The 23,666-nt window shown below is 61.8% G+C and overlaps 1 protein-coding gene across 2 annotated transcripts in view; it reads right to left on the bottom strand.

Moving 5' to 3' along the window:
* ULK1 (unc-51 like autophagy activating kinase 1) overlaps positions 1-23,375 on the bottom strand; it is a 28,186-nt gene extending 4,811 nt beyond the window's left edge. The window contains exons 1-22 of one of the 2 annotated variants that reach the window (XR_012094626.1): positions 23,209-23,375; positions 22,597-22,689; positions 22,472-22,513; positions 11,540-11,572; positions 10,938-10,974; positions 9,673-9,846; positions 9,480-9,553; positions 8,619-8,720; positions 8,027-8,085; positions 7,864-7,946; positions 7,596-7,646; positions 7,113-7,201; positions 5,823-5,967; positions 4,642-4,702; positions 3,706-3,795; positions 3,053-3,178; positions 2,368-2,516; positions 2,178-2,264; positions 1,471-1,739; positions 1,037-1,230; positions 566-675; positions 345-488 (exon numbers count right to left, since the gene is read on the bottom strand). Coding sequence is in view for 1 of the 2 variants with exons in the window: in XM_073021248.1 (XP_072877349.1) it covers positions 345-488; positions 566-675; positions 1,037-1,230; positions 1,471-1,739; positions 2,178-2,264; positions 2,368-2,516; positions 3,053-3,178; positions 3,706-3,795; positions 4,642-4,702; positions 5,823-5,967; positions 7,113-7,201; positions 7,596-7,646; positions 7,864-7,946; positions 8,027-8,085; positions 8,619-8,720; positions 9,480-9,553; positions 9,673-9,846; positions 10,938-10,974; positions 11,540-11,572; positions 22,472-22,513; positions 22,597-22,689; positions 23,209-23,319 (2,323 nt within the window). In the remaining variant the exon portion in view is untranslated. The remainder of the gene's footprint in view (positions 1-344; positions 489-565; positions 676-1,036; positions 1,231-1,470; positions 1,740-2,177; positions 2,265-2,367; positions 2,517-3,052; positions 3,179-3,705; positions 3,796-4,641; positions 4,703-5,822; positions 5,968-7,112; positions 7,202-7,595; positions 7,647-7,863; positions 7,947-8,026; positions 8,086-8,618; positions 8,721-9,479; positions 9,554-9,672; positions 9,847-10,937; positions 10,975-11,539; positions 11,573-22,471; positions 22,514-22,596; positions 22,690-23,208) is intronic. The other variant, XM_073021248.1, reaches the window with a different exon arrangement.
* Positions 23,376-23,666: the final 291 nt, after the last annotated feature.

Below are 23,666 nucleotides of genomic sequence, written 5' to 3'. Positions count from 1 at the left end.
TCATCAGGGCGACTCCTGACCAACACAGCACAGCCCATGGCAGCTGGGCAAGGAGGTCACAATCCAGACACCATCCCTGCTCAGCTCATGTTTTAGGGATAAATGAGAACAAGTACCTATCACTCACAGGTTGAGTGGCAGGGGCCGCCTGCGGTGCAGGTACCAGAACCACGTCCATTTTGTAGATTGGGAGACAGAGCGTGGGTTTCTCAGGGGCCTGAGCTGCTTCCTCAGGCACCCCCAGGCTCTGGGGGGCCATCGACCCGAGTTAAAGGATGCCCCCCTCCTCTAGGGCACTGCCACCACCCCAAAAGGGACAGGGCCTCAGCCTAGCCAGCCCTCACCTGAGAACATCCTGGTGCGGGGGCCCTGGGGCGGCGTGCTCCCACTCGGGGGAGAGCCCACGGTGAAGACTACCGGGGAGGGGCTGCTGGCGCCCCCAGCGCGGGCTCCTGGGTGCAGGCTCCCTCCACAGCCAGCTGAGGGTGCTGGGAGAGCAAGGAAGGGCTCAGGAGCATCCTGGCTGCCCGCCGCCCCCATCCCACAACCTCTGAGCCCCACCCACCGATCTCCATGGGCTTCTCCTGCAGGCTCTCCGTGCTGCCCGGCTCCGGGGCTTGCGTCCCAAACGCTGCCTTAAGGAGCAGGTCAGTGAGGCGGCTGGTGCTGAAAGACCTGCGGGAGGGTGCAGGGCTGTGCTGGGGGCCCGGCCCACTCCACCCTAACTGGACCTTGAGGGGCCCCTCTGCAGGCCAGACACACGTAATGCACGGTCCCCTGGCCTACCTCGAGAGGCAGGCACTCCTGTCAGCCCAGCTTACAGGTGGGCATGGTGAGGCTCAGGACGGGGACCTGCTGGGAGTCTAGGGCCAGCCATGGGTGGGCCAGGCTCTGGCACCCAGCCACACTGGGCACCCACAGAAGGGCAAGGCCAGGCTTTTCCTGTTCTACCCCCAAGAAGTACACAGCAGAACAATGCAGGGGAAAGGGGCAGCCCCCTCAGCAGCCCATCCAAGGCCTGTTCCCTCCAACTCACCGGCCAAAGGGACTCTTGGGGTCCTCGCCTGGCCGCAGGCCAGGGCCCAATGGCTGACCATGGAAGGGTCCCACCTCCGAGAGGTCGGGCAGTGTCCGGTTTCGAGGGGGCGCCATCACCATGCCCTGCCGGGCTAGGAGGGCCAGCAGGTTCTGGGAGCTGGGGGTCTTTGGGAAGTCGAAGGAGGGCACAGCCTAGGAGGACAGAGATGGGGTGAAGACTGCCCCGCAGGTCTGCAGCCCTGGGGCCCAGTGTCTGTGGGAGGTGGCCAAGTTGGCAGGAACTGGCAAGGTGTGTGGGAATGGACTGAGCATGAGCCCAGGCGGGGGTCAGAAGGTACAGAGCTGCCTTCCTCAGTCTTTGTTCCGGCCTGGCCACTCCCACCCGTCTTCCCCAGGGCTCTGTGCCCCTCGACACATGGCAGTGCCCATTACCTTGGTGGGGGAGCCCAGAATGGGGGGCAGGGGGTTTCGCTGCAGGAAGTCGGGCAGCTTGGGTGAGCCCCGCAGGTTCCGGCAGGACTGCAGCCCGTGGGACGGCTGGGGAGGGCTGGCCTGGGGTGGGCTGAACACGGCTCCCAGGGGGTCCGTGGGGGGTTTGGGCAGCTTGGGGCGGACGACGTGCAGGTCAGACAGGTTAGGGGCACTGTGCAGGCGGCAGCCCAGCCCGGAAGTGCGGGTAGAGTGCTCGGGCACAGAGGAGCCTAGAGAGGAGGACAGGCCTCGTCACGACCTTCCGGTCCAGCGGCCCAGCCTTAGGCCCCACTGCTGCCACACGGAGACCCCTTGGGGTAGATGGTAAGGCCCCACTCTTTTCTTTTTTTTGAGACAGAGTCTCGCCCTGTCGCTCAGGCTGGAGTGCAGTGGTGCGATTTTGGCTCACTGCAAGCTCTGCCTCCCAGATTAAGCCTGTTAAAGCCACTGTTAAACCTGACCCCCAGCCAGCACAGAAGACCGGCACAGAGGGGATGAGAAACCTGCCCCAGCTCACAGCCAGGAGCTGGAGAGGCAGTTGGCTTCTGTTCCATGAGCTTCCCTCCCACTCCTTTTCACTTGTTAAAAGCAAGGGTTTTAGATCAGTTTGACAACATGAGTGAGGGAAGTCAGCCTCGCGCCCCCTCCCACCTCCGGACTGTACCTACCTGGACGAGGGGACCTGCCACCCCGCATCTCCGCTCCCTGTGGGGAGGGCGTCCCACTCCAGCCTGGCCGCTCAGGGATGGTTCCAACTTGGAGAAAAGAGAGATCTGCTAGGGTCAAGCTGGGACAGAGACAGCCTCCTCGCCCACCGCCTAGAGACGCCCCTTCCCAGGCCCCAGCCTGCAGGCGCACCTTGAGGGGATGGCGTGTAGGGCCGGCCCCCACCCAGAGACATCTTCCTGGCCAGGACGCCTCCATGCTCAGCGTGGGCAGGAGGCGAAGGGCTGGCCCTTGCAAAGCCCAGGGGGCTGGTGCTGCCTGACCTGCGGACGGCAGAGGACCTGGGGACAAGGCAGGTATTAGGAGGGGAGGCCTCAGTAGCCCAGGACCCCATGCCATACCAAATGGCTACAGTGCTGACAGATGGCTCACCCTCTGCTGCACTCTGTCCAGGTAACTGGCCACACAGTGGGTGTGTGTGAGCAGCTGGCCCCTTAGCATTCCTGCCCAGGGCACCAACCCAAGGCATCCTCACCCTAAAGTCTCCGTGCCCTGCCAGACACCTACTGGCCCACACAGCCTTCTGTGAGTTCAAAGAAAGGTACCCTTTCCTCCCAACATTTACTTCTGTCTATTAAAACTGGCCAAAGTCAATATTGATTTTATAAACACAAGAGATTTTACTGATCAGAAAACTGTCAAAATAACTCTAGAAACCCAAGACATCAACAAAGTGAATAGTGGTGCTGAGTTACACAGTCCACAGTCTAGATAACTGCACATGGATGATGACCCTGTCCCTCTAAGGAAGCCGTGGAAGGGCTCCTGCTACACACGCCCCTGGTCATACCTGGCTACCTGGGAGCTCTGCACTCACCGAGGTGTTTGGAACTGGGTGGGTGACTGCAGGTTTCGCTCGATGCGCTGGTAGTTCTGCACCTGCGTGGGGACTGGGATGGGGACGGAGGCGCCGCACCTGCTGCTGGAGAACGGGCCAGCCCGGCTGTGGTGGAGAGAGGTCAGCATCATGACAGACACTGGGGTCACAAGAGGCTGTGGTCATGGAGCTGGGGCACCAGAAGAAAGCCTAGGCCCAGACTTCCTAGCTATGACAGAGGCCACCCTGGGCCCCATGCCAGGTCTGAAAAGAGCCGGCTTCCATGCCTCTACACACACCAGCACTGTGGCACCTGCACCCCACCTGGACTCCCAGTCTGCACCCAGCCACTGGGAGGCCACCCTGGCTGGGGCCCTGGCCATTCCTGGCCCCACAGGCTCAGGGCTTACAACAGGACTGTGCTGGCCCTGGCATCCCTAGTTGGTTTCCTCATTCACCTACTCCTGTCGATACCGCTCCCACTATAGTGCCCTCTACAGGACAACCCAGAAGACCCTGCAGTCCTGCGAGGCCTGGAGAAGGCAGGGGCCTCTAGACACAGCAGGCTGAGTCTGGCTGCGACACACAGGAAGCCCAGCCTCCAGCTGGGGGACTGTTCATAGCCCCATCCACCCAGCCTGGGCCCTGCTTACCCTGAGGGACTAGGGGAGCTGCTGCAGGGTGGGGATGGAGATGGGGTCCGGCCGTGGCTCTCCAGGCCCGCAGAGGCCACCAGTGAGCTCCTGTGGGACAGAAGGGAGGCCAAGGGCATTTTTTTTTTTTTTTTTCGAGACAGAGTCTTGCTCTGTTGCCCAGGCTGGAGTGCACTGGCACAATCTCGGCTCAATGTAACCTCTGCCTCCCGGGTTCAAGCTATTGTCCTGCCTCAGCCTCCAGAGTAGCTGGGACTACAGGCATGTGCCACCAAGCCTAGCTAATTTTTTGCACTTTTTTTTTTTTTTTTTTTTTTTTTAAAGAGACTGGGTTTTACCATGTTGGCCAGGATGGTCTCGATCTCCTGACCTCATGATCCACCTGCCTCGGCCTCCCAAAGTGCTGGGATTACAGGTGTGAGCCACCACGCGCCAACAACATTTTCTTTTTTTTTTTTTTTTTGAGATGGAGTCTCGCTTTGTTGCCCAGGCTGGAGTGCAGTGGCACCATATCGGCTCACTGCAAGCTCTGCCTCCTGGGTTCACACCATTCTCCTGCCTCAGCCTCCTGAGTAGTTGGGACTACAGGCACCGCCACCTCGCCCGGCTGAGTGTTTTTGTATTTTTGGTAGACACGGGGTTTCACTGTTAGCCAGGGTGGTCTCGACCTCCTGACCTTGTGATCCGCCTGCCTCAGCCTCCCAAAGTGCTGGGGTTACAGGCATGAGCCACTGCACCCGGCGGTCAAGGGCATTTTCAAGTCACACGCGGCACAGAGCTCAGCCAGCCCTGTGCCCCATCACCCCCTCTCTGCAGTGGACGTGGCGGTCTCAGCCCCCCTAATGGGCTGATGACTCCAGGCAGGGATAACACGGGCCACTTCCAAGGCCACAGTTCCTCTTCTCTAAATTACAGAGGTAAGGGATGGGGGCTCACCCACTGCACATCAGGCTGTCTGGCGGGGGTTTGGCACTGGGCGCCTCAGCCACCAGGTCACCTGCAGGGGGAGACAAAGCTGGGCCTGGAGTCCTTGCTGCCTGCCCAGGGCCACCCCACCCCACTGAGGCTCTCTGCTGGATCCCCACACACACTCCACCTTGCAGGGGCCTCAGCTTGTACAGCGGCCTTGCAGGGTGCAGAGCCTGGGTGGTACGGTCCAGACTGCCTCCTCCCTGCCAGCCCCAGGCCAGTTCCGGGAGACCAGAGCACTGCCTGCCCCCCTTATCCCCACTTGGATTGTGTGCTTCCTATCTCCAGTGTCCTCAGCCCCAGAGACCCCTGGGGCCCTGCCCCATAGCCTTCAGCCAACTCCAGGACGGGCGGGGGAGGTCAGCCATCCACAGCCCTAAGTCTGGGCCCAACCCCGTCCAGGAATACCCAGGTTCCCGCCCCCAAGGAGGCTCTGCCCGGCCCCTAGTGTCTGTCTTCCTGTTGCCCTGACAGCTGGCAAAGGACCAAGGCCCTCCCCGGGTCTGTCTGGGGCTTGGCTCAGGCCTCCCCACCCCCGCAGGAGCCATGCTGACGGGAGATGCGGAGGGCTCTGCATGAGTCATTGTGTCCCTGGCAGACACGGGGACCAGTGCCAACCCAGACCTCCAGGAGCTTTGGGACAGTCAGGGACAGAGTACAGGGCCTTCAGAGGAACCACAGACCCCAGGCCTGCTCCAAAAGTTTAGGCACCTTCTTTCAACAAACACGTGGGCAGCCCCTGGCCACTATGGAGCAGGAGTTCCCCAAAAGCCAAGGAATAAACGCACCTGCAGGGTGTGGGGGCAATAAGAGCTGCTGAGAAATAAGGTAGGGGTACACGGCGGCAGTGTGGGAGGAGCAGGAGATAAGCGTCCCCCACCCATCTGGAAGAGCAGCACTGTCTGGGGGGACCAGGCCTACAGCCTCCAACCTCCTACTGACTACTAGGAGGACCCGGTTCTGATTCCCAGAGTGATTTTAAGAGACGCGGCCTCCCCAGCCAAGTGGAGCTGATGCTGGTGGCTCCCAGGGGCCTACCCTGACTGCTGGTAAGTGGAGATGGGCCACACACAGTGCATCCAGTACATGCAGTACACTGTCCCCACTGCACCCGCGGCGTCACCTCCGAGCCCCGTGTTCTCCCTGACCTGGAAACTGCGCGGGGACCATGACGAAGTCGTCTGTGTCACAGGAGTCCTTGCTGCCGCCAGAGTCCCGGGAGCTATGCAGGAAGCCAGCGGCGTCAGCCGGCGAGGTCAGGGTCTTCTGTAGCTGCTGCATCTCGCCCAGGGACTGAGAGTCAATGGAGGGGCTGGTGAGCAGGTCTCAGGAACACAGACACTCAGGAGAGCAAATCCCTCCTCCTCTGGGACGGCCCAGAGCCCCAGTAAAGATCGGGGCACTGGGGCTGAGAAGGGCTGGGGGCATCTTTCTTCCCGTGCTCTGCTCTCCTCTGTACTTCCAGAGGACTCCACTCAAAGGCCGGCCTTGACCTCGCAGGGACACGCCCCCCGATGAGCCACTCCCACCATGCAGCCTGGGTGGGTTGAAGCCCTCAGCTCCCAGAAGCTCTGGGAGGCCCTGCTTTGGGGAGTTGTTCACCATCTGCCCTCTGCACCTCACTTTTCCGTTTGCATAGCCAAGAGAGCGAGGTGCCATGGGGGTCGTGTCCAGTGAAGAGGCTGCCACCCCCGGTGGACCCTGCTCTGAGGCCAGTACCATGCTAAGGCCCAGCGCACACCATCCATGCGGTGGTGGCTAAAGCCCCAAGTGCCCCAGGGCAGCTGTGCAGAGGGCCACACCTCCCTACAGCGCGGTGCTGCCACGCTCCCCTCACCACATCTGAGCTTCTGGCCATGATACAGGCAGACAACCAGGGTCAAAGGACCGGTCCCTGGTCACAGAGCAGGAGGCCAGGCCAGGAGAGCCCACACACAAAACTCTACCACCAGCCACTACACCACGCCCAAGAGCCAGGTCCCAGGTCAGATGGACAGAGGCACAAGGGTTCATGGCCGACTCAGGTGCTCTGCAGACCCCTCCCACGTCACACAAGGAGTGCCACCATCATGTGGGGCCATCACCCTGCAACCCTACCCACGCTGAGTCCCGTGGAAGACGCCACAAAGGAGGTCAGGGGTGCAGATGCCAGTGGGCCAAGGCCACACGCTACTTCTGTCTGCGTCAGCACAAAACCGAAGACAGGACCAGACCAAACAGCCGCCCTGTTGGCCTCTGGGACCTGAGGGCTGTGGGTGCTGGCAGGGGCCGTCGCCTGTTTGTGGGGCTTCACCATCTGACAGGACGAACTCATCCATGTCTTTCGTGACCCACACGGACAACAGAAGTCACAGCACGTCTCCGCAGGGGCCCAGGGCTGGAGCCCCTGACTGCTGAGTGGGGGGAGAAGCTGTCAGGCCCCTGGGGCGGCAACTCACCGGCGGGGAGGCCAGGTGGGAGGTGGAGCTGCTGCTGGAGCTGCTGCCGGACCCCGAACTTGGGTATGAGGGCACAGGCACAGGTGGGGCTGAGGGAAACATGCATAGGTCAGTCTGGACCATCCTCCTGTCTTCTCACCCTTGAGCCAACCCACGGACTGGACAAGCTCAACCATATCCCCTCCACTTCCCGCTACAACCTGACCAGCAGGGAGGGGAGCTCCCTCCTGGACCACCCCATGACAGTCACAGGGCAGCACCAGCCCCTCCAACACCCCATCCCCATCCCAAGCCTGCTGCATCACGCGCACCCTGGCCTTGGGGTCCCCGCTGCAGCAGAGTGAGGGGTCGGGTGTTCTGCCCTCCCTGGGAGCTGCCGCAGCTCAAGACCTGCTCCCTCTACCCCACACTCAGTGCCTAACCAGACCCCAGGAGGATGGGGTGTAGGGCCCATCCGGAGCCCCAGGACCCACAGAAACTCACACTTCCTGACGGAGGGGCTGGCATCGAGGAAAGGGTGATGGAAAAACTCATCTGCAGGAGGAAGGAGGAGCGAGGCCTTAGGAGGCCCCCACCTCCCCAGGGGGATGGGTGACTGCCCGGGCAGAGGTGGAGCCCCTGCCCGCGCTTGGCTTGTGGAAAGGGCAGTGTGCATGTGGGGCTGGGTGCGAAGCGGGTGGGCTCTGCTCACATCAGCAAATGCAAGGAGGGAGGGTGGGGGGCTCCGGCTGCACCCCCGGTGGGGGCTCACCGAAGTCCATGCGGTCCTTGTGGTTGCGCTGGAGCAGAGCCAGGAGCAGCTGCCGCAGCGGGGCCGAGGTCTCCCGGGGGATGCTGGGGTGAGAAGAGTCTGCTGTGAGCGGGGCCTGCGGGGCCGGAGCCCGCGGGGGAAGGGAAGGCAGGAGGGCGCTTACATGGGGACCAACGTCTTGTTCTTCTCGTAGAACAGGCGCAGGTCCTGGGGGCTGCTGGCCTGCGGGGACGGGGACAGCCTGACTGCCAGGGCTGTGGCCGAGCGGGACCAGCCCATGGGGTCTTGGCGCGTTGTCCCCAGTCGGTCCCCGCCCCAGACGCTGCGAAGCCCGGGGGACACCGGGCGCTGGCGCCGCTGTTTGCTGCTGGAGGTGCGAGCATGGGGGCGGGGAGGGGCCGCCGACGGTCTCTCGGGGTGTCCAGCCCCCAGAACGCGGCCTCCCCGCCCCCACCCACTCGGCCCCGGCGCTGCCCTCACCTCTGACCAGGCAGGTGACCAGGCAGGTGACCAGGCAGGTGACCAGGCAGGCGAGGGAGGCCTCGCGGGGGCAGCTCCCAGTCACCGCCGGCGGCGCCGCCCCCGGGGAAGGCCGAGGCCCTGTCCCCACCGCACCCCTGGACGCCCGCCCCACCCTGTCAGGACCCGAGGGGAGCCCGTGGGGCGCGGGCAGGGCTCGCAGGGGGCGTCTGACCGCAGCTGGCGGACACTTGCGCGGAAGGTGCGGCGGGGGGACCAGGGCCAAGCCGAGTTACCTGGAAGGGCGCCTTCCCCGTCAGGCACTGGTAGACGATGGTGCCGATGCTCCACAGGTCCGCCTTCCCGTCGTAGTGCTGGGACATGATGACCTCGGGGGCCTGCAGGACCAGAAGCTGGGTCAGTGCGAGGCCCCCAAACGTTGACCCCAGAAAGAGCCCACCAGGCCACAGCCAACCGGAGCAGAGCCCACTACACCCCAGCCAATCAGAGCAGAGCCTGCCGGGCCACAGCCAACCGGAGCAGAGCCCACTACACCCCAGCCAATCAGAGCAGAGCCTGCCGGGCCACAGCCAACCGGAGCAGAGCCCACTACACCCCAGCCAATCAGAGCAGAGCCTGCTGGGTCACAGCCGAGCAGAGCCCACCACACCCCAGCCAATCAGAGCAGAGCCTGCCGGGCCACACCCCAGCCAATCAGAGCAGAGCCTGCCGGGCCACAGCCAACCGGAGCAGAGCCCACTACACCCCAGCCAATCAGAGCAGAGCCTGCCGGGTCACAGCCGAGCAGAGCCCACCACACCCCAGCCAATCAGAGCAGAGCCTGCCGGGCCACACCCCAGCCAATCAGAGCAGAGCCTGCCGGGCCACAGCCAACAGGACCAGAGCCCGCCACACCCCAGCCAATCAGAGCAGAGCCTGCCGGGCCACAGCCAACAGGACCAGACCCTGCCACACCCCAGCCAATCAGAGCAGAGCCTGCCGGGCCACAGCCAACAGAACCAGACCCCGCCATACCCCAGCCAATCAGAGCAGAGCCTGCCGGGCCACAGCCAACAGGACCAGAGCCCGCCACACCCCAGCCAAACAGCAAGCCCAGTAAGGCGCCCGCCCGGCACAGCCCATTAGGGCAGACACACCATGTACATGGGGGAGCCGCACAGTGTGGCCGCCATCATGTTGCTCTGGAGGTACCTCGCGAAGCCGAAGTCAGCTGCGGGAGAGACGAAGCCGAAGCCGAAGTCACCTCGCGAAGTACCTCGCGAAGCCGAAGTCAGCTGCGTCAGGACGGGCGCCCGCCCCGGAGCCCCTCCCCGCCCGCCCGCGGCTGACCGATCTTGACGCGGATGCTGTTGGGGTTGGCGCGGCGGCCGGCGGGGTTGGACAGCAGGATGTTCTGCGGCTTCAGGTCGCGGTGGATGATGCCCTTGCTGTGCAGAAGCCGCATGGCGCCCGCGATCTGCTGCAGGAAGAGCCTGATGGTGTCCTCGCTCAGCGTGCGCATGGCTGCGGGGAGACGCGGCTCAGGCTGGGGGCCGTGTCTGCTCCCCCAGGGGTGAGCCCCGCGCGGCCAGGCCGGCCCCACCACACGCCGGAGAGTCAGGCATGGCCGCGGGCCGGGAGGAAACGCCGGCTCAGGAGCACGAGCCACCGCCGAGACCAGGCGCACCTGAAGCTCCCGCGCAGAGCCCGGCGCGCCGGCCCCACCACTCAGCCCCGGGCTGCAGCTGCTCCAGAGACGGGAGGCCGCCGCCCAGCCTCGGTGCCGCCCGGGTCCCGCGCCCGCCCCTCTTCCCGGCATCCAGACAGCGGCCAGCCGCGCGCAGCCGGACCGCAGCCACAGTGTCCACTCCGCCCGGCCTCAGCGTCTGTCTCCCAGGCTGGACGGTGGGGTCCTCCCCGCGGGGGACGAGGCGAGGGGGCCAGGGGGTCCTGCCCATCTACCAGCCCGGCACTCCCGCCCCAGCGCCGTCAGGGCAACGCGAGGCTGAGCCGGTGTTCGAGCCCTGCCGGCTCCCGGGTGCTCAGGCGCAAGTCCCCGGAACCATCCCAGCGCCACCTCCAGACCCTCCCGACACACCCGAGAGGTCGCCGGCGCCCCACCCGCCCTCACGCCCGCCGGCACCGTGGCCCGGACACCCACCCAGGGAGCCTGGGAACAGACGGGCGCCCACCTGCTGTCCTTCCCTCTGCCCTGCCCGGCCCTGTGCAGCACATCCTCCTCCCATCCGCCACACGGCTCAACTTTGGGTGGGCCAAGAGCCACCTTCCAGCCACACTATGAAGACAACAGCCCCGCGCCCCTTGTTTGTGGGGCTCCCGTGGCCTCATTCGACCAGAGGCCTCGGGCTACTTTGGTCACAGCTGTCTCCTCAAGCAAGGGGGAGGCGGGCGGATGGACAGAATCCTAACAACTGGGAGCAGCTCAGCCCCCTGCATCCCCTCAGGAGTCCCAAGGGGACGAGAAAGAGCCAGTCTCACAATCAGCCGGGGACCCGCTCGAGCCAGGCTGCCTCCCAGGCTGGGCCAGGGTGGCCCTGGGTGAGGGACCCTGTGGGGGCCGGCTGGCAGCCCAACTGGCACAGCTGTGCACTCACTGTGCAGGTAGTCGGCCAGGTCCCCACCGTTGCAGTACTGCAAAAGACCAGACACGCATCAGGCTGCAGCAGGGACCAGGGCCCACCTCCCAGCCCTGCCCAGCCTCCCCACCCCTCACACTTGGACACTACTCCCTGGGCCCTCGGGCACCTGCCCACCCCAGGGCAGGTGTCCCCACAGTCCCTGCTGGAAGACATCAGTAGTGACGCTCAGCAGTCATGGCAGCTTACACCTGTAACCCCAGCACTTTGGGAGGCCGAGGTGGGCAGATCGCTCGAAGTCAGGAGTTCAAGACCAGCCTGGCCAACGTGGCGAAACCCCATCTCTACTAAAACTACAAAAATTAGCCGGGTTTGGTGGCACACACCTGTAATCCCAGCTACTCGGGAGGCTGAGGCAGGAAGATTGCTTGAACCTGGAGGTGGAGGTTGCAGTGAGCTGAGATCGCACCACTGCACTCCAGCCTGGGTGACAGTGAGACTCCATCTCAAAAAAAGAGAAAAGGTGCTCGTCACCCTCCCCCCGGCCACATCCCTCCCTCTGGGGCTCCCAGGGCCATGGCCATCAGCCTGCACTTGTCCTCACACCACAAGGCACTCACCTCCATGACCAGGTAGACAGAATTAGCCATTTCCTGCAAGACAGAAAAGAGGCTGTGAGAGGTCCCAGTGCCCCCGGGCCCTACTGCAGGGAGTCTGGCTCAGCCCCAATTCAGCCTGGGCAGGCCCTGCAGTGCCAGGACATAGCTGGTCATCCGGCGGCCAGGAGACGAGGACATCTGTGGGCCACGTGCTTTGTAGGTGGGTGTGTTCTGTGTTTTGTGGCCATCCAGGTCTCCATCATGATCAAGGTAAAGGCCCCTGGTTCCCCCATATAAGTGACAACTCCTGGCAGAGGACATACCCTCTAGCAGGAAAGGTAAAGGCCAGGTGTGTGGGCAGGTCTTGGCCCTCAGGCCACAGACACTTCTCAGCTCCTGAGCCCAGGATCAAAGATGCCCCAACAGGGCTGGTTGCAGTGGCTCATGCCTGTAATCCCAGCACCATGGGAGGCCAAGGTGGGTGGATCACAAGGTCAGTGTTTGAAACCAGCCTGGCCAGCATGGTGAAACCCCATCTCTACTGAAAATACAAAACTTAAACAGAAGCGGTGGTTCACACCTGTAATCCCAACACTTTGGGAGGCCGAGGCAGGTGGATCACGAGGTCAGCAGTTCGACACCAGCCTGACCAACATGGTGAAACTCCATCTCTATTAAAATACTAAAATTAGCCAGGCGTGGTGGCACACGCCTGTAATCCCAGCTACCCAGGAGGCTAAGGCAGGAAAATCACTTGAACCCGGGAGGAGAAGGTTGCAGTGAGCTAAGACCGTGCCACTGCACTCCAGCCTGGGCAACAGAGTGAGACTCCATCTCAAAAAAAAAAAAAAAAAAATAGAGATGCCAACAGATTGCAGATTGGCACTGCCAGGCTGACCCAGAGGCCTGGAGGCCTCCAGCTGCCCTACCCCAACCTGGCTGCAGCTTAGGCTGCCACCCCTCGACCCAGTGCCTTCAGTCAGAGGCATCCCAGCTACCCCCTCCACTGCTGGGTCACCAAGGCCTGGCCAGCAGCTGCTCAGCCCTCAGCTCAGACACAGACCTGACCAGGGGTGCCACCTGCACCTGCCCTTGCCTGCCCCATGAAACTCAGAGTGAGCCACAGGCACAGACACAGCACACACCCCAACGGCCAGCGTTCGTACACCCTCACCTGGGACTGGGAGCCTCCCTGTAGCCCACCACTCACTCCCCGCAGCCACAGGAACAAGCCCTCATCACTCCCGTTTCACAGACGAGGAGAGTGAGGCCCAGGAAGCCACATCAAACCAGGCAGGCTGGGCTGGAGGAACGAGGGCCCCACATACCTGATTCGGGGCCTCCAAACAAGAGGAAGCCCTCAAAGCCCCTCCCTCTGCCCTGTACACATCCACACGCTCTAGCCCCTCCCTCTGCCCTGTACACATCCACACAAAGCCCCTCCCTCTGCCCTGTACACATCCACACGCTCTAGGTGCTTGCAGGGAAGCGAGTCTACACCCTGTTGTACGGCCGTCCCACTTCTACCCCTGAGCGGGCCCAAGCTGTCTCAAAGCAAAGGGGAGCTGTGTCTGGAGGGGGGCTGCAGGGAGAACACCCCTCGGTGCCTGTGGGAACAGGGTCCCACACAGGACTCCTGCTCAGCCCCCAGTCCCAGGAGGCCCTGACCAATCAGAAGGCATCCCTGGTGGGGGGACAACCACAAAGCCACTGGGTATATCTGCTTCGTAACGTGAGAAGCCCGTGCCCCCAGAGCTGCCCCCGCAGAGGAGCTGTGGGCTGGACAAGGATGCTGAGTGGGGACAGGCTCAGGAAAGGGTGCTCTTAGGGTGGCTAAGGCCGATGCTGCTCAGGCAGCAACCCCAGGATCCACAGACACTGCATGGCCGGCCCAGAGGGAGACCCAGAAACCCAGGCACAGCCTAGAGAAGGTGGGACCTGTCCACCAGGCAGGCCTCAGCCCACCCCACCCACGCCCGTGCACCCCAAGCCCCGCCTGGCCTCAGCTGCCTACCCAGGAAGAGCATGTGGGAGCCCAGGGCTCCCAGCAGCCGTGGGGAGAACAATCCACACGGGGTACAGGATGGGGCAAAGGGGACTGCAGGGACAGCTCCGGGCAGAACCCAGGAAGGAGGGGGAGACAAAGCTAGAATGAGAAATAACTTCAGGACAGCAACGTCCACTCCGTGACCTGGGCCCGCCATTACCCTCCCCACAGCCTCTCCAGTGAGTGCCCATAGGTGCCCACATTTCTCCTCTCCTCTCTGGGGGCCACCTGCCCTGGATCACAGAGCCAGGGGCTCCCCAAGACCTGACCTGCTCACCAGAGCTCCAAACCCACCGGCAAAGCCAGCACAACCAGGGATGTGCAAAGACAGAGGCACCCTGGGGGACGCCCATGTGTGCACAGCGGGAGCCCAGCACCCCATCCCCCAGCCACCGACCCAGGACCAGCCTGTGTGGGACAGGAGCTCCCTCGGGGCAGGGGGTGCTAACTGAAGCCCTGTTTTCCTCCCACCCCCAAACACTAAGGCAGCCACCTCTCACCCCTAGAAAGGCAAAGGCCTGGCCAGGTATGGTGGCTCAGGCTTATCCCAGCATGTTGGGAGGCCAAGGCCAGAGGATCGCCTGAGACCAGCAGTTTGAGACCAGCCTGGGCAACCTAGCAAAACCCCATCTCTACAAAAAATACAAAAATTATCTAGGCGTGACAGTGCACACCTGTAGTCCCAGCTACTCGGGGCTGAGGTGGGAGGATGGCTTAGGCCCAGGAGGCCACAGCTACAGTGAGCCGGGAGTTCGTGTCACTGCACTCCAGGATGGGTGACGGAACGAGACTTGTCTCAAAAAGAAAGGCAGAGGCCCACCAGGGAGACCCCTGTGGCACCAGTGACTGGCCCTGGGCCCACAAGACCCTGGCAAGGAGGCTCTTCCCCCACCCCATCTGCTGCCCACACTCCAGCCAGGGTCCCCAACACCCCTATCCAGGGCACCTGGCACTGCCATCCCTCCAGCCACATTGGCCTCATAAGTGCTGGAACCCACCTCGCTACTGACACGTCTAGACCCCTGGCCTTGCCCAAGTCACAGATGTCACTCCTAGGTTGCCTTCCTAGAGACCCCTCTGCCCTCCCCACTGTGCTGGCCACCCTCTTCCATCCCCAAAACTTCAGGGGGCACCACCAACTCCCAGGAGGGAGTGGGCAGGGCCCTGCACTTTAGATGGTCCCTTGCAGAAGCCAAGGCCTGGCCCATGCTCAGCCTGTCTCCTAAAAGGTCCTCCCTAGCAGGGGACTCAGGGCCAGTGGGGGTGGGGCTGCAGGGTAGGGTGGGGGCACCCACCTTACCACAGGCATTTGGGTCTTCCCAACTCCCCTGGGACAGATGACAGCTTCAGACAGGCCCTCAGGGCTGTGGGCATCCAATTCCCTGAGCTGGGCGTCAGAGGCACACCAGGGCCTTTCCCACGCCTCCAAGAGCCTCCTGTGAAATCCAAGTGCACCAGCCCTGCAGGAGCCCAGGTAGCAGGCCATAACCAGCCCACTTCCCATACGAGCACACTGAGGCCCCAGAGGTTGGGAGGCGCACCCAGGCTGGGAAGTGGCAAGACAGCCCAAGCAGGTGGGCTGGAGTCCCGTCCTCACTCTCTGACAGTGCCAGTGCCAGTGCCAGTGCCAAGCCAATAACCCTCTGTGTCCACGGAAGGGCCTAGCTTTGCTGCCTCCAACCCTGGCAGGGTCAGGGATGAAGAGTGAGGACAAACAAGCCCAGGCCCACCCCCTGCCAGGGCTTAGGGGAGCTCCTCCAGGGCAGCTGCAGGCCCAGGTCCTGGTCCTGCGCAACAACACCTCCCGGACAGGTCCCCCAGCTGGGCCTGCCCACCCTTCCCACAGGCAGCGACTCTCTCTGGGGCTCTTGATGGGGGTCAGGTGAGAGCACAGCCTTGCCAGCCACAGCTGACCTCCCCTGCCCAGCCCTGGGCCCACCCAGAACCCACACAGGGCATCGGGTTCCACTTCTGCCTTGCAGCTAAATTTGGTTTTCACAAGCTACCCTGGGGAGCGGGGACCAGGCATGCTCCCAGCATCAAGCCACCCAGTTAAAGACACCAGAAAGGGCCATGACTGCCTCCCTGGGCTCTGGGGCAGGAAACGGCCACCCCGGGCCGAGCAGCTCGCCTCCCACGGCAGGGCCTGGGGGTCCATCCCGTGGTGACACACACAGAGGTGGCCACAGGGCCCACGCCCTAATCAAACACGGCAGGCTCCTGCACCATCACCCGCACCCCAGGAGGTGGGTCCCACCTTGTCGCCTATTTTAAGGGAGGAAATGGAACGGCTGCTGACCATTCCACAGGGCTGTCCCTGAAAAATCCCAACACATGCATCCGAGGTCCAGAACACTTCAAAAAGGCAGCAAAATCAACACCCCACTGTCTCCGGGCAGCGTGCCTGAGGGACCCGGGACAGCACCCCCCAGGCAGGCCAGCCCCCACACCCCGCACACACACACGCACGCACGCACAGTCAGCCAGGTGTCCCAGGCAGCCTGGCACGGGTGTCTGGGCACGTAGGAGGCTGCCCCACCCCTGGGGTGCTAAGGTGCTTTACTTAATAGGATCCAGGCTCCCACCCTCTGCCAGTCCTACTCCTGTCTGGTGATCCTGGGCTGGGCCTGGTGAGCAGGCACTGACCTAGTTCACGCCTCCAGAGCTGGCCTTCTTGGCTCCAAAAAGTGGCAAAAGCCACAGCTGTGGCTGGACAGAACCACTCTGCACCCCAAGGCGGGGTTCCTGGACAGCTCCCAAAAGGGAAGGGATGCCGGCTCAACCCTAAGAAAGAAGGGCCGCCCTCTGGCCCGGGGGAACCACTTGCAGCTGCCCATTGTATGTGGGCCTCCTGGGGCTACAGCCCAGGCTGACCTCTGCAGCCTCCCGCCTGCTGGGTCTGGAGGTCTGGACAATCCAGGAGTCAGCCGCAGCGGGTTGAGGCACGTCCCTAGATGCAGTGAGGCAGGGGTGGGTGGCCTGACCCTTCTGAGGGCACAACCTTGCTTGGAAAAAGCAGGGAACAATCCCAGTGCAAGCAGGGGTGGGGGGTTGGGGGGCAGTGTAAGCTGCAGAGACCCTCGGGAAGACGCCAACTCCACACATTCCTCCCGAGACCCGGCCATCCTAGTTGGCGCACACCCCAATGAAACCTGGTCCCAGCAGCTCTGTCCTTCAGGCGGCTGAGACCCGTCCCCCAGCCATTGCGGACAGATACTGATACCAGGTGACAGTCCCACAACGAGGTAATGCGCAGAAACAAAAACCAACTCCTGTCACCCACGGAGACACAGCACCCTCAAACCTATGGCTGACATCCCACCTCCAGGCTTAAAGTCAGCATGTGGTAAAGGGAGCAGCCCAGGATATGGGCACGGCTTTGGGCTGGCGCTTGCTACTCCACACAGGGCCTGTTGTGGTGCACCTTCTCATCTGTTTTGCACGTTCCAGTATTTTTATCCCATGATTTTTTTCTTTTTCTTGTTTTTTCTTTTGAGACGGAGTCTCGTTCTGTCATCCAGGCTGGAGTGTAGTGGCGCGATCTCGGCTCACTGCAACCTCTACCTCCCAGGTTCAAGTGATTCTCCTGCCTCAGCCTTCCAAGTAGATGGGACTACAGGTGCCCACCACCATGCCCGGCTAATTTTTGTACTTTTAGTAGAGAAGGGATTTTGCCATGTTGGCCAGGCTGGTCTCGAACTCCTGACCTCAGGTGATCTGCCCACCTTGGTCACCAAAAGTACTGGGAATACAGGGGTGAGTCACCACGCCCGGTCTTATCCCATGATTTTAAAAGTTAAAAAAAAAGATACACACCACTTTGGAGGTAATTCCAGAACTGCCTGGGCCCTGGGGGCCCCTTCACAGGCCCCTGCCCGGGAGCTGGGTACCCACCCCATGGGTTTCTACTCTGCCTGCATCCTGCCCCAACTCACACTGCAGACAGCCCCCCAGCCAGACCAGCCCAGGCCTGGCAGTCCCCTCCTCACTCTGGGATGGGGAGTCACAGTCTCATGCCGGGCTGGACTGCCTGGACCCACGGTCTCCCAGGCCCCTAAGCAGGCCTGGACACCTCTTGACTCGGGTCTCCACGGGGGAGCACACCTCTTGACTCAGGTCTCCACCACAGGTAACTCACGGGCAGCGGCTCTGTCTGCAGGGCCTGAGTGAGTCACACCTGAGTGGCCCAGCAAGGCCTTCAGCTGCAAGGAACCTGTCAGTTGGCGTGCTGGCCACGGGGGTCACCGTTAGCAAGGCCTGTAGCCATCAGCCCTCCTCCCAGGGCACGCTGGGCAGGATCCCAGCCTGGCTCCACACCCTGATTCCTGTGGTGGCGCACTCCTGGGGCCAGGCAAGTGCAGACGCTGCCACCACACCCTCAATAAGGAGGCTAGCTGCTGCAGCTGCTCCCAACGGCTGTGGTGGACCCAAAGAGCATAACCCAAGGTACACACTTCCCAGGCACTCACACTTTCACAATGTTTATGGATAAAAAAGAAACCCAATACACAAAACCCAACACGATAAAACAAAAATAACCTCAACAGTCAACAAACAACATGGAGGGGGATACCTGCAACCTATCACAAAGAAGCTACTTTCCCTCATACATAAAGGACATTTACCAATCAAGAATACGTACAGAGCACTTACAATGTGGCAGGCATAGTTCTAGGGACTTAACACACTCAAGTTGCCATCACAACCACAACAGTTTTCGTGGGTTTTTTTTGTTTTTTGTTTTTGATAGATTCGCCCTGTCACCCAGGCTGGAGTGCAGCGGCGCAATCTCGGCTCACTGCTGCCTCCGCCTCCGCCTCCTGGGTTCAAGCGATTCTACTGCCTCAGCCTCATCAGTAGCTGGGACTATAGGCATGGGACACCACGCCCCGCTAATTTTTGTATTTTAATAGAGGCGGGGTTTCACCATGTTGGCCAGGATAGTCTCGATCTCCTGACCTCGTGATCCACACGCCTCAGCCTCCCAAAGTGCTGGGATTACAGGCCTGAGCCGCTGCACCCAGTCAACAGTTTTTAAAAGGTAAGAAAACTGAGGTGCCAGGAGGCTACCTGCCCAAGGTCACACAGGTAAATATTAGAGCTAGGGCCCAGCGAACGGCAGAATGGCTCAGGGGCCATGGTGTTAACCATGGTACCCTTCAACCTTGGCAAAAAAGGGATCAAGAACTTGCCAGAAATATGTGCCTAACCAGGTACGGTGGTGCATACCTATAGTCCCAGCTACTACGGAGGCTGAAGCGGGAGGATCTCTTGAGTTCAGGTGTTCAAGGCTGCAGTGAGCCATGATTATGCCACTGCACTCCAGCCTGGGCAAGGGAGTGAGACCCAGTCTCTTTTTAAAAATATATTAAAATAGGCCCGAAGCGGTGGCTCCTGCCTGTAATCCCAGCACTTTGGGAGGCTGAGGCAGGCGGATCAGCTGAGGTCAGGAGTTCTAGACCAGCCTGACCAACACAGAGAAACCCCGTCTCTACCAAAAGTACAAAATTAGCCGGGCGTGGTGGCACATGCCTGTAATCCCAGCTACTTGGGAGGCTGAGGCAGGAGAACTGCTTGAACCTGGGAGGTGGAGGTTGTGGTGAGCCGAGATAGTGCCATTGCACTCCAGCCTGGGCAACAAGAGCGAAACTCCATCTCAAAAAATATATATATAAAATATAGAAATATATTGTGAAGGCTGGGCACGGTGGTTCATGCCTGTAATCCCAGCACTTCGGGAGGCCAAGGTGGGAGAATCGCTTGAACCCAGGAGGCGGAGGTTGCAGTGAGTCAAGATCGCGCCATTGCACTCTAGCCTGGGTGACAGATTGAAGCTCCATCTCAAAAAAAAAAAAAAAAAAAAAAATACATCGTACAAAAGACAAGTGGTATTTCTAACATTTCCATGCTTAGATAGTGAAGCTTATTCATCACCAATGAAAAAGAAAACCGACCAGGCAGGGTGGTTCACTCCTGCAATCCCAGCACTTTGGGAGGCCAAGGCCAGCGGATCACGAGGTCAGAAGTTCGAGACCAGGCTGGCCAACGTGGTGAAACCCTGTCTCTACTAAAAATACAAAAATCAGCTGGGTGTGGTGGCACGCGCCTGTACTTGGGAGGCTGAGGCAGGGGAATCGTTTGGACCCGGGAGGCGGAGGTTGCAGTGAGGCGAGATCGTGCCACTGCACTCCATTCTGGGTGAAAAGAGCAAAACTCCGTCTCAAAAAAAAAAAAAAAGAATAGCAAAACCGTAAGAGACACCATTTTCCACTTCTCACATGAGCCACGATGGAAACCTCTGAGAGCCGCCCTCCTGGCAAGGAGCTAGGGAGATACGTGCTTGGAGTCAGGCTGAGAGACCACTGGCATTGCCTCTCTGGAGGTCAATTTGGTTTACCCAAATTAAAAACCAGCATCCCTCCCACCCAAGGATTCTACTTCTAGGGATCCAATCCCAACCACCCTGATGTACCAGGATCCCAAAATAACCCCATGTCCCACCTACAGGGCCTCGGTGAAATCAGTTATGGAATCTCGGGCAACAGGCACCCCATGGCTGAAAATCACCACGGCGGCCCCAATCAGGACAGCGGCGAGCACCTCCACAATGGCTCCCCCAGCCCGAGAGCACTCCCTCTCACAGCCCTCACAGCCCGTGCTTTCTGCTTCACAGAGGAAGAAACAGGGCCACAAACTGGAGAAGCCGTGTGTGCACGTGGCAGCCAGGACTGGGCCCCTCATCAGCGTCAGCCGGGCTCTCGACCACTGCGCTTACAGATGGTGACCTCTAACAGAGAGGGGTACACTTTTCGAGGGATTTTTTTGTTTTGTTTTGTTTTTTTGAGATAGGGTCACACTCTGCTGCCCAGGCTGGAATGCAGTGGCAAGATCACAGCTCACTGCAGCCTCAAACTCCTGGGCTTGATCAATCCTCCCACAACCTTCAGAGTAGCTGAGACATGCCACTATGCCTGGCTAATTCTCTTTCTTTTTTTTTTTTAAAGAGGGCAAGTCTTGCTATGTTGCCCAGGCTGGTCTGTCCTGGCCTCCCGCAGTGCTAGGGTCACAGGTGTGATCCACTGTGCCTGGCCGAGGGGTAAACTTTCTGATATGGATTGAGCCAGCACAGAACCTTCCCCAAGCTGTACTCTTTCAGAGACAGGGTCTCGCTCAGTCACCCAGGCTGGATGGAGTGCAGACTATACTCTTAAGTGACAAAATTCACGGTGGAGAGAGGTGGGTGTGGTTGGAAGGACATACATGAACACATCATCTTGTAAGGACGGCTGTCCCCAGTGGCTCAGAAACAACTAAGGCAGGTGCCTGAGAGCGGAGGACAGGACTCCATCCAGGGGGCTGGACTCTTACCTTTACCACACTCCCTCCTGTAATGTTTGTGGATTTTCTTTTATCACTCAAATTGTTCATTACCCATTTTTAAAAGCCAATTATTTTTTCCTGGGTTTGGGTGCCTGCCTCAAACATTGCCTTACCGACACAGGGCAACAATCCCCGCACCTGTGGGGCGAGGGCAGGCCAAGCTGCAGCTCCAGCAGAGCCTAGTGCCCAGAGACAGGAGCGCCTGCAGCTGGCCGCTCTAAGTGCTTCCTGAGGAGAGGAAGCCGCAGTGTTGCCAACACTGGAGGAAGTGGCAGATGCCCACAACCAGGTGTGTGTGGCTGACTGGGATGGAGTGGGGGCTGGGGATACTGGCCCTGGGTCTGCGGGGGTCATGCAGACAGTCACAGGGCCTGGCCTGGAGATGCCCAGGACTGGACCTGGGGAGCCCTGGAAGGGAGCAGCAGACAGCATAGCCCAGGGTGGAGGGGGACTCCTCAGAGTCACTGCCTGGCCAGGGACAGCTGCCCACTCCTTGCTGGCTCCCAGCGCCATGACGCATGTCCAGGCTGTGGCCCAGGCAGGAGGCTTCCAAACATGGGGAGGATGAGGAAAGAAGAGGAAGGGAGGGAGGAAAGCAGGGAGAAAAGGGGTGGGAAGAGGGCGGGAAAAGCAGCAGGAGGGGTGGCCCGGTTCCAGGACACAGTGTGCCTGGGTTTCCAGGTACTTGTTGGACCTGGGCCCTCCTCACTCGACACCTTGTGACAAGCCTCGGTCCCCAAGGCCACAGCAAAGCTCTGACAGGCGAAGGGAGGAGGCCACCGAAACACAGCCCGCCAGCCCTTCCCTCAGCCAGGGGCTGGGCCCTGGGCTCAGTAAACAGGTCGCAGAGCCATTAGTCAGCACTTTGGTCGGGCGGATCTCCCGCCTCAGGTTCCTGGTCCCCAGGAGGGCACCCTGGCTCCCACAGCCCCAGCCTGGCCTGCCCTGAGCCCCGGGACACGGGGGCAGCATGAAAGCCAGCTGGTCCCACCGCCTGCATCCTGGGGCCAGCCCGGCCTGAGGTCATCTCCTTGGCCAGCCAGCGGCAGCCGCCTGTGCCCTGGCCTGGCCCTGACTGTCAGCGAGCAGGAGTCTCCGGCGGCCCCTCCCCCGCCCTGTCTGACGCAGAGCAAGGCCGGCCAATGCCGGCCGCAGGAGCAATGTCAACAAACACACGGCCTAGACAGGTGGGCCAGGCCGGCAGTGCTGCCAGGGCCTGCCTGGGACGCCGGACTCAGGCAGGGCCCCTAGGACTGACACCCGGCGGGGAAGGGATGCCTGGTCAGGGGAACTCAGCCCTGCCCTCGGGGCGCCCTGCGGCCCAGACACCCCCTCCCCGGTCTCACAGCTGGGGAAGTCACAGCAAGAGCCAGCCCCAGCCCAGGCCTGGACCCAGGGCGTAGTCTCCAGGGGCCCAGGAGACCCCAGCCTGGACAGGCTCAACACCAGTGCTCACCAGGGGATCCAGCACCTGGGGCCACAGTCCCCCATCCCCTCCCCGGCAGACAGCAGCCCAGAGGCCTTACCTGGAAGTCGTACAGGGCCACGATGTTTTCATGTTTCAGTTCCTAGGACAGAAACCCAAGTTTCTTATCAGTGTGGGGAGGGGGGCTCGCCCTCGCCCACACACCCTCCCCAAGCACTAGCTCACCTTCAGGATTTTGATTTCCTTCCCCAGCAGGGTCTGAGATTTGGCGAGGTTCTTCTTGTTAATGCACTTGACGGCGACCTCCAAATCGTGCTTCTGAAAGCCAAACGTGCAACTTCAGGGCCAGGGCTGCCCCTCGCAGGCCTCCCCCAGACCCCAGACCGCACAGGTGGGGCCCTGAGATGATCCCGGTTGGGTATCCTGGGACTGGAAGGCCGAGTGGGGAGCCAGGTTGAGGATCGGGCTGGGGGTCCTGGGGTAGGGATCCAGCCTGGAAAGCCAGGCTGTGGAACAGCTTGCGGGGTGTCCCGGGGTAAGGGTTTGGACAGGAAAGTCGTGCTGGGGGTCTCGGAGTGGGGATCTGGGCTGGCAAGCCAGGCAGTAGTGGATCCTGAGGTGGGAGTCGGCCTGGAAAGCCCGGCAGGGGATCTCGGGGCGGGAGTCTGTACTGGAAAATCGGGCTAGGGGTCGCGGGGTAGGGATCCTGGGGTGGGGGTCGGCCTGGAAAGTCGGGCGGGATTCTCGGGCGGCGTGCGGGGGGGGGTCCCGGGACAGGAGAGAATCTCGGGGCGGGGATGCCGGGGCAGGGGATCCCGGGCCGGGCGGGGGCCTCACCTCGCGGTGGCGGCCCTTGAAGACCACCGCGAAGGCGCCGTGGCCGATCAGATCCTTGCGGGAGAACTCGAACTTGCCCACGGTCTCTGTGCCGCCGCGGCCGGGCTCCATGGCGCGGGCGGGCCGGGGGCGCGGGGCTGGGGGTGGCGGGCCGAGGCGCGGGGGACTCAGGCGGAGGCGCGGGCCGGGGCGGGCGGGCCGGGGGCGCGGGGCCGGGGGCGCGGGGCCGGGCGAGGGCGCATCTCCGGGGCCGCGCGCCCCATCGGGCAGGCCGGGGCCGGGTCCCAGCCCCGCGGGCCGGGCGGGGTCCGAGGGTCGCGCTTCCACCGGCGCCTGTGCCGCGGCACTCTTCCCGGGCTGCTAATCCGAATCCAGATCCGACTCCGACTCCGACTCCGACTCTGGCTCCAACTGGGGCCCGGCTCGGCCCCAACGGAGAAACAAAAGAGCCGCGGCGC

This window comes from Chlorocebus sabaeus, chromosome 11 (genome assembly GCF_047675955.1).
Source record: "Chlorocebus sabaeus isolate Y175 chromosome 11, mChlSab1.0.hap1, whole genome shotgun sequence".
Classification (NCBI taxonomy): domain Eukaryota; kingdom Metazoa; phylum Chordata; class Mammalia; order Primates; family Cercopithecidae; genus Chlorocebus; species Chlorocebus sabaeus.
This window is presented reverse-complemented; position numbering and strand designations above follow the sequence as displayed.